At 31.9% G+C, this 9,118-nt stretch overlaps 1 protein-coding gene across 2 annotated transcripts; it reads left to right on the plus strand.

The window, feature by feature from the left end:
- Positions 1–7,709: 7,709 nt before the first annotated feature.
- On the plus strand, positions 7,710–8,648 carry LOC129253529 (acylphosphatase-2). Of its 2 annotated transcripts, none has more exons than XM_054891950.1 (5): positions 7,710–7,949; positions 8,030–8,046; positions 8,114–8,223; positions 8,276–8,428; positions 8,484–8,648. In XM_054891950.1, exons 1-4 carry the CDS (start codon positions 7,769–7,771, stop codon positions 8,388–8,390), a joined length of 423 nt encoding a protein of 140 aa, XP_054747925.1. In that variant the 5' UTR covers positions 7,710–7,768; the 3' UTR covers positions 8,391–8,428; positions 8,484–8,648. The 2 variants fall into 2 exon arrangements, with proteins under 2 accessions (XP_054747925.1, XP_054747926.1); XM_054891951.1 differs by having other exon boundaries at positions 8,487–8,648.
- The last annotated feature ends 470 nt before the right edge of the window (positions 8,649–9,118 follow it).

The following is a 9,118-nucleotide window of genomic DNA, read 5'->3' on the forward strand; positions in this document are numbered from 1 at the left end:
TCGGGGGGGGAGGGAGGTTCAGAAAATTGAAAAAAACACCTCACGTAATTTATGGACGCCCCCTAACCGAGCATTAATATTTGAATTGTAAAGTATGCCTCAAACGAAAGTCATCAAAACTTGCTATTCTATGCATATGTTCTCCTTTTGGGAGCGTGTCATTATTCTGTATTACAAAATTCTGGGTGACAAAATTCTGTAAATTGCAAAAAAATTCTGCTTTTTAAAATTCTGCTTTTGTAAAATTCTGCTTTTTTAAAATTCTGCTTTTTAAAATTCTGCTTTCCAAAATTCTGCATGTTTAATGCGAAAAATTCTGCTTTATTCAAGTTTTGTGATTTTCGTCATACAAGAAGTAACAAAATAAACATTTATTCCATAAATATACATATGTATATGTTTAAGCGATAACAATATTTTAGTTTGGCCAATTACAATATTTTTTGGAATTCTTTTTAAATATGTAGTGTGACTTTCTTTCATTTCTTTTCTTAATAATTCTTCGCAGCTGTTCGTTTTTTTTAGAAGAGTCCTACGCAAAAATACTGTGCATTGCGTAGCCGGAGTTGGACTGATGAGGGTTATTTTTTTGAAGCGCGGCCGAAGGCCGCCCACGCGAAAAGAAGTTCTACGCAAAAATACTGTGGATTCTATAGAAACTGAAGAAAAAATTATTATTATTATTATTATTATTTCTTATTTAATATCTCGAATAATAATAAAAAATAATAATAATAATAAATTAAATAATTACATTACCTCTGTTAACATTATATTTTAATACAGAATTTTGTAATACAGAATTTTATAATACAGACTTTTGAAAGCAGAATTTTAGAAAGCAGAATTTTAAAAAAGCAGAATTTTAAAAATCAGAATTTAAAAAAAGCCGAATTTTAAAAAGCAGAATTTTAAAAAGCAGAATTTTGTTTTTAGAATTTTGTACATACAGAATTTCGACACCAACCCGTGATGATACCTACCACCTTCCAGGCTAATCCAACGCTATCAGACTGAATACATGCCTACCCTGGAAAGATTTCAGACTTGGACACTCAAAAATTCTCGGAATTTTTCGCAAAAGATGTCAAACTTGGACACTCAAAAATTCTCGGAACTTTTCGCGGAGCACATAGGGAGCTAGAATGCACTACTCCACAATTCTGTTTTCAAAATAATTTTTCCACACGAATCCCAGAAAGGTGTGAATGGGACAGTGGATATCTTCATTGACGGCTCAAGACTAAATAAAAAGGTCAGAAGTGAGGATGCATTATAGGTCAGGGTCTTGTCTATTGCAACACAACTGCTCACTATCTAATCTGACAGTCAAGCTACCATAAAATGTCTACAGTGATAAAATACTTCATCCAAAGTAACAGTCGAATGTAAAGCTATTCTACATGAGGCAGTGCACCATGAACTTTGTCTGGTCAAAGAGACATTCCTGGAAATTGAATCGAAGATAAGCTGACTAGGAGGGAGCAGTCGCAGCTGCAAGCATTAAGCATTTCCACTGACCGGCACTTGCTAGAGTCCGATATCGCTGTCTAAACTCTTACTTCTTTAGACGTCTGGCAGACTGTAAATCGGCAGCCATCCACAGTATTTTATCGTTTATCCGAAATATAAAGTAGTTTCACCACTTCACCACAAGAAAGAGCTGAGAAACAAGAGCTAAGAGATATAAGCTGGCACCAAACTCGGAAGCTACCATACGTCAGACTAAATTCTTATTGGAATTGTATATAAATAAAGTGTTTTGATAATAGTAAACGTACTAAAATTATTTATTGATGTTACACGTTCAACTTTTCCTTAAATTTACTAATATACTCGCACTTTTGGAAATTGAATATAACGTTGAATTAAATTTGCGTTCCATCCGCTTACGTACTAGGCTCACAATCATAACATATCCACAACGTAGAGAGGTAGAAAGTCGTCCGTTGTGTCCGTATTGCAACTTGAATCAAATTTCCGTAATCCACCTCCTTGACGAATGTCAATATTTTGCCGACACCAGCAATAATGTCTTTGGATATTGTACACTTTCAGATTATACTAGCGTACCCTCGCCCGCTTCGCTAGACGATAAATTCAATGATTTGCTGAAAGAGAATAAAATTATTGTAATACAAAACAAAGCAAATTCTTTGATACAATTTCATTCGAACTTTATTGTAACACTTTTTGGTAGACAACGTTTTTGGTTTTTTCATCTTTCGCGTGAATAATGACGATGGTTTGCCAACTCGTGAGCAAGCTACATACAATTGTCCATGAGAAAAAATTGGGTATTTTAAATTAATACCGCACATTTATAGAGACTGTCCTTGCGCCTTATTAATTCTCATAGCGAAGGCAAGGCGAATAGGGAACTGCAAACGTTTGAAATCGAATGGTAAATCCGCCGGAATCAGTGGAATTCAGGGTATCAAAATGTCTTCTCCTTTGTACTTCCCTTTCAAAATTGTTGCTTCGATAACGTTACCCATTAGCTTCTTCACAGCGAGTCTGGTACCGTTGCAAAGTCGGGGCACATTACTATTGCGCAGCATAATAATCGGTGCTCCAATTTTTAATCGTAAATTATGAGGTGGTAAGCCTGGCAAATCGAGTGAGTTTAAGAATTCAGTTGGATAATTTACGACCTCATCTTCATCAGTAATAGTGTCCATTGACTTATACGCAACTATGTCACCAGGTATTTGATCTAAAATAGCTGAATTTATATCATTGACGTCCTTATTTTTCCCAGCTAAAATTGCTCTTTCGCTGAGTCAATCATGTTGAACTATGTTTGGAAATACACTCTGTATCAATGCCTCTTTAGACTGTGCAAAAGTGCAGAAATTGTTAGGCAATGTTATCATTCCTGTTGTTTTTGAAAAAAGGTTCATTTTTTTTTGGTTAAAAAGTGTTTTTTGAAGTTTTGAAAAACACTTCACTCTAACAAATTTCTTCTCAGTTAATTGCTGAAAATTAAATATTTTGAAAAAACTAATTATTTTTTTTTTAATTTAACGTTTTTGAGAAAATTTTGTTCTTGAAAAAATTTCATACTTTTGTAAAAGTTTAAATTGATTTGTTAAAAAAGATTTTTTTCCGCTTTGAAAAACACCTCCTCGAAAAAATGTATTCTCTATTAATAGTAGAATATGAAATGCTTTGAAAACACCATTTTTTTTTAATTTTGTTTGGTTTTCCGAAAATTTTGTTTTGAAAAAATTTCATACCCTTGAAAAAGTTTTATTTTATTTTATTTGTTTAAAATTTTTGAAATTTTTTTTTTTGTAATTTTAGAAAAACACCTCTTCGAAGAAATTTCTTTTATCTTTTTGAGGAAAATTTGGTTTTGAAAAAATTTCATGCTTTCGAATTTTTTTTATTTTACTTTATTTCTTCAAAATTTTTTAAAACAATTTTTTTTATAATTTTCGAAAAACACCCCCTTGAAAAAATGTTTTCTATGTGTCATAGTGGTATTCCATTAACTTTTAGGATTATAGTCAAATACTTACAAATATCTACGCTTTCACAAATAGCAACAATAAACAAATTTCCTCAAAACCAAAAAATTTACTTTTTTTCTAAAAAAATTCTAAACAAACAACGTAATAAATTTAGAACTTTGTGTTCACGAAAAAACAGTATTGTTTTTATTGTATTAACTGAAAACCAAAATGTTGCAAAAAATCAAAACAAAACTAAATTATTTTTTTGTGTTCATTTGGTCCATATGTTCCATAAAAAGTTGATATGGTAAATAATATGCAGGGTCTGATACACGCAAATTTCCATTGACCATTATAGTGACAAAATTATCGATCACCAATTCCAACAGGATTTCAAAATCAGAGTTGGAATGAGTTGTTGTGTGGTGTACTTCTGAAAAAATGAGAAGTAAACTACATAAATAAATCTAAAAATTCGAATTCTAACTTTATCTTGTGTATGTTCTTATTACCTTTGAATTTTTCCAATGAAGCACCATTCCTTTTAAATTTTCCAAGAATTTTTTTTATCATTTCGCGTTTCTTTCCTTTTTCATTCGATTCCAACATTTGTTCATAGCCGAAAACATCGTTTGCAAACGCATTCATTTCCATATAGAATTGGTCAAAGAAAGCATTGCTCAATTGAATTGAAACATTATTTTCATAAATACTTAGGACCTTAACTAATGCACCTTGGTACATACCTAACGCAGATATTCATCGCGACCTTGACATCGATACTATTGATGAAACAATACAAAGCGCTAGCAGAAGACACATAAATAGACTATTAAGGCATACAAATCCTATGATGAGAAGACTACCAAATAAAGAAAAATCTACCCAAAGTCGGCTTAACCGTCAAACACCAACAGATCTTGTAAAATCCTTGTAATCAATTGTCAACTAATCGTATATGTCATTGTTTGTTAACCACTTGTTTTTAAATAATATGTACATATGTATATATTTCTTCTAAATGAGCTTGGGGGCATTGGCCCTTCAATATCACTCTCATTCCATCTTTTTGTAAATCAAATTACTTATTGTCTAACGACAGGTGTAATATTTTATGGAAGAAATAAAAAAAAAAAATTTCATTCGAATCATTTGAAATTTCTGTATACAATAACGAAAAATTCAAAAAAAGTTGTACACATAAAATGAATGTCGATTCGAAACTTAATTTAATCTAACAATCGAGCAAGTTTTGTTTTGGACAATATTTTGATTTTTTCTTTTTTTTATATGAAGAAAATATTTAAAAGAAATTTTTTTTTGCTAAAAACCTTCCCCTAGTGGATCCCTATAATATGAAAAAAGAACGAATAAAATTGGCTTCGTATCGGCCCAAAAAAATGCGGACAAACGAACATCATTTCATTTTTATATATATAGATAATATTATATAAAAATTGTTGAGAGTAAATACATTGTAAAGGCAGTGAAATATCTAGATTTGAAAAACCTAAAGAAATAAATCTAGACTCAAGTTCTAATATAAAAAATGACCAGCGAGCTGAACGTTTTGTTTGTGCTCTTAAGCATTGTAGTTAGGCGATTGTATAATAAATACATAAATAACTTTGAAACGTACCTACCACCTAACATTAAACTAAAGAGTCGATGGCCTAAGCTGCTTGTACTCTATTTCTTTAGATATTAGGCACTGTATTTAATACTATGTTTAATAATAATAATAATAATAACTTTGAAACGATGCAGCCAACACAAAATAGTGAAGTATTGCGTAGAACTACACAAAAACTGTGAAGTCCCGTGCAATATAAATCTTTCGTCATATCGACAGAATATTTGAAAAATCAGTTCAAGTATGTATGTAGAAGATGTGAAGAAAAAAATTAAGTTTCTTCGAGAGTTTTAATTTTTATCCTTGCCGACGATATATTTGAAATAATATTAACTATCAAGTGCTATCTACGTCCCAGCTGTAAGTTCAAATAATTTTGACAAGCAGCATTAGTGATTAACTTGAAAGCAAAATTCTTGAGAGTGTAACTTGGACATTATAGATGCATCTTAAGCTACCATTAGTGGTGCCGTACCTTAGCCATAACCGTAACCATAGCAATCAGCTGCTTAAATTAAACATATGGGCTTCACTGTAAACGATTCGAGGTGCCGCACCACAATGCCGTAAGCATTACCGTAGCCGTATGTATCCATTGAATCTTAGTTTTTCCCCGTAACCGCAAGCAGCTGCAAAGTGCTTGACATTTATTTCGATATTTGTGGAAAATTAGCCGTGTTCTTATGACAAAATGTAAATGATGTCATTAAGGGGTAACACCACTGTAGAAATTTCAAAAAATTGATTTTTTTTCATAAGCTTAGAAAATTCTTTGAACCTCTTAAAATACAGAACAAAAAGTTTTATATATAAGTTTTATAAATATTTTAAGCTTTTAACCAAGCGTTAGTGACTGCTACCTAACGACTTCTCCAAATTTCCAAACTTTAAACGCGTTTTTCTCAAAACTCGTTTTCTGAAATTGGCACGCAGCATAACTCAAACAATTTTAAATATTTTTAATCAGGTTTTTCACTACGTCTGTATAATAACCTTCTTAAGAGAAGAGCGTAGGGGATTTTCGATAGATTAATTTAAACGATTGTTATAATTATTTAAGTGCCGTTTTTTTAGTCCAAAATAGAATTTTTTCCTTCAAATGCTTGCTAATTCCACAAAAATAAATATTTTTTAAGTCCCCTACGTGTTTCTCTAGCTATTCTTATCTAGATTAAGAAAAAAAATGTTTCTTTGTTCCAGATTAAAATTTGCACCCTCTGTGCTGCGTGCCGCGGAGCTCCTTCAAGAGAAACCACATTACAAAAATGTCTCCAATGCCGCCATTTTGTACAATTTTTCGATCAAACTTTGTAGTTTTGTATTTTAGTATATAAGTAATAACTTCCCAAGTCAGAGTGATTGTTTCCCCTTTCCTTCTACACAAAAAAATTCTTTAAAAATCGTGTTTATTTTACGCGTTTACAGTAGTGTTACCCCTTAATTCTATTTCAATATTAGCTCTTTATGGTTACGGCATGACTAATCGGCAAACGCTGTAATATTGCGTCTATAGTTATGGTTACGGCATTATGGCTACGGCATTGCTAACTGCAGCTTTACTCTTCCCTTCATCCCTTTCTCTTATTTACACACACACCTGCACTGTGTAAAAGTAAGTCTTGCTTTGATGGTTTTATTTCAACCAGTGTTTCTAATTATATGTTTCAAGAATATCATATTAAATATATATTTATATATAAAATATGAAATATGAACTTATAATACGTTCACATCTAAGTACATGATTTTCTTTTTCGTGCTTAACTCCCAATTCGTAATTAAAAAGCGAGTTTTTCCATACAAAATTTCTCTCCCAAAATCTGCGATTATAAAATAATCCTAGATAGCACCCATTTTTTTGACATTCAGTCCTGTGTTTTCTTTGTAATAGATCATTATTTTTATGCGTGTAAAGAAAAACGTCAAAGTAAAAATTAAATAAAATGGATGCCGGCAAAGAAAACAGTTCTGCAAACATAATTCTACTAAAGTGCTTGTTAGGTATTATTAACTATGCATTTATACAACAGAAAAAAGTGTGTGTCCATAAACGCTTTGTCCTCTTATTGCTTATTATAAAATGTAATATCGAATTTCGAATGCATATTGCTGTCATAATTTTTTGAGACGTCAGTAAACTTCGTTTCAACTCCAACTGTTCATTATTAGTTATTCCTTCTCCTTCTAAATTAGCTATCGTTAATAATAATTAAATAAACCAAAATCACCGAAACATTAATTTATATTAAAAAAAAACTTTCACAACAGTATTGACAGCTGTTTGCCAATTTTGCAGGTAATCTGCCATATTGAACGGGTAGATTAATTTTGTGAATTTATTGATAATTAATGCATATGTGAACGTACTTTTGCGGCAGTTCACTGTATAAAATAAACCTCATGCCATAAACTCTGCTCTACTGATCTCCATTTGCATTACATCGCATGAGATAATTTGCATGTGATCAGCGTCCACACGTCGGGACAGTGGTAAGACGCACTTTTAAATGGTTGCATATGTAACTTGCTTATGATAAAAGTCCTATTTCCAACACTTTGCTTTAATGTAACTATCAAACGCTAATGCACCCTGGAACCCTGTCAATTTCTGCTTTTGACTTGACAGCTGATCTAATTTTTTTAGTTAGCATAAAAACAAAAAATCGACTTTGTTGTTATGGCAGCTAATTTTGTCTTCACTGAGATACTTTTCATAAATATTTTTATTTGTGTATTACCAATTTATTTCGCTGACAAACCTGAATCAGTGCTTTCCAACGGAAATTCGTTTGAAGAGGTCGAAATGGCAGCAAAGCAGTTATTCAGTCAAGATTTTGAAGTTTTTGGAAAAGTACAAGGTAAATGTAATGTTAGTTATTTCTATAGACAAATATTAAATCACGAAATTATTTCATTTAAAAAAATGCGAAATGGATAGGAGTTTTTTTCCGAAAGGTCGGTAAAAATCAGTTGATATTCTTTATTACATTCTAATAAATTGTTTTATCTTTTATGAGAACAGCATACAGAAAAGCAAGCTAAGCAGTTTGGACTTCGTGGGTGGTGCATGAATACTTCCCAGGGTACCGTGCGAGGACAAATGGAAGGCGAATTAAATAAAATCAATGAAATGTAAGCATAAATTAGTTTTTCGAAATTTTGTAAAACTTTTTGTCCCTACTAGGAAATATTGGCTACAAACCAAAGGTAGTCCAAATTCGCGTATAGATAAAGCCGTTTTTTCGGAAATGAAAGAGATTCCCGATTACACTTTCAAAGCTTTCACAATCAAGCGTTAGGAGGAGACAAGTGACAATATATTGTAAAAAATCTACTGGCAAAGTTTCAAAATCTAAAAGTTTCTGTATTCAAAAGCCAACTAATTTCATTAGCAGTGGATGTTTATGGATGCAACCCTGAAAGTAGATAAAGCAGTTAGTAGAAGAGGAGCATGACTTTTGCACATTTCAGTGTGATCATTGCGCACAATTCTGTGAAATTATATTATTAAATCGTGGAAAATTTATTCAGTGAAAGTAAAATTTAGAAAAAGCCTATTTGTGTCTAAGCTTTTATAAAGGGAGTGCATAGAAATATACAGGTATATATTTTGTGAAAGACATAAAGCAGTGCAAAGTGCGTGTTATTTCACCGACAATGCAAATGATGCCATACCTGCAATAGATATTTAGTATGGAATCACTGTAATGGTTTGATTTATGTTGAAATCAATAGATTTGGAAGGATTAGAAAGGAAATTAATTGAATGCATTTGATTGAGTTGGTAGTATATTATTGGAGATACTTGAATTGGTATTTTTATATTTTTATTGCTGAATGTGACATTAAAACCATAGCACTATTTGTGGCATCTCCATGCTTCGAAAAGGAATGAAGGCGGTAGAAAGAGAAATGAATGCTAGAGTAGGATGGCAAGCCTATAGTTCGTTACTTCGGCAACGAGTACGCGCATTTGTGTGGCCGATAGCAAAGGAGTAAGTAAATGGAAAAACGAGTACAGCTACTA

The sequence above is a fragment of the Anastrepha obliqua genome, chromosome 1 (assembly GCF_027943255.1).
Source record: "Anastrepha obliqua isolate idAnaObli1 chromosome 1, idAnaObli1_1.0, whole genome shotgun sequence".
Classification (NCBI taxonomy): domain Eukaryota; kingdom Metazoa; phylum Arthropoda; class Insecta; order Diptera; family Tephritidae; genus Anastrepha; species Anastrepha obliqua.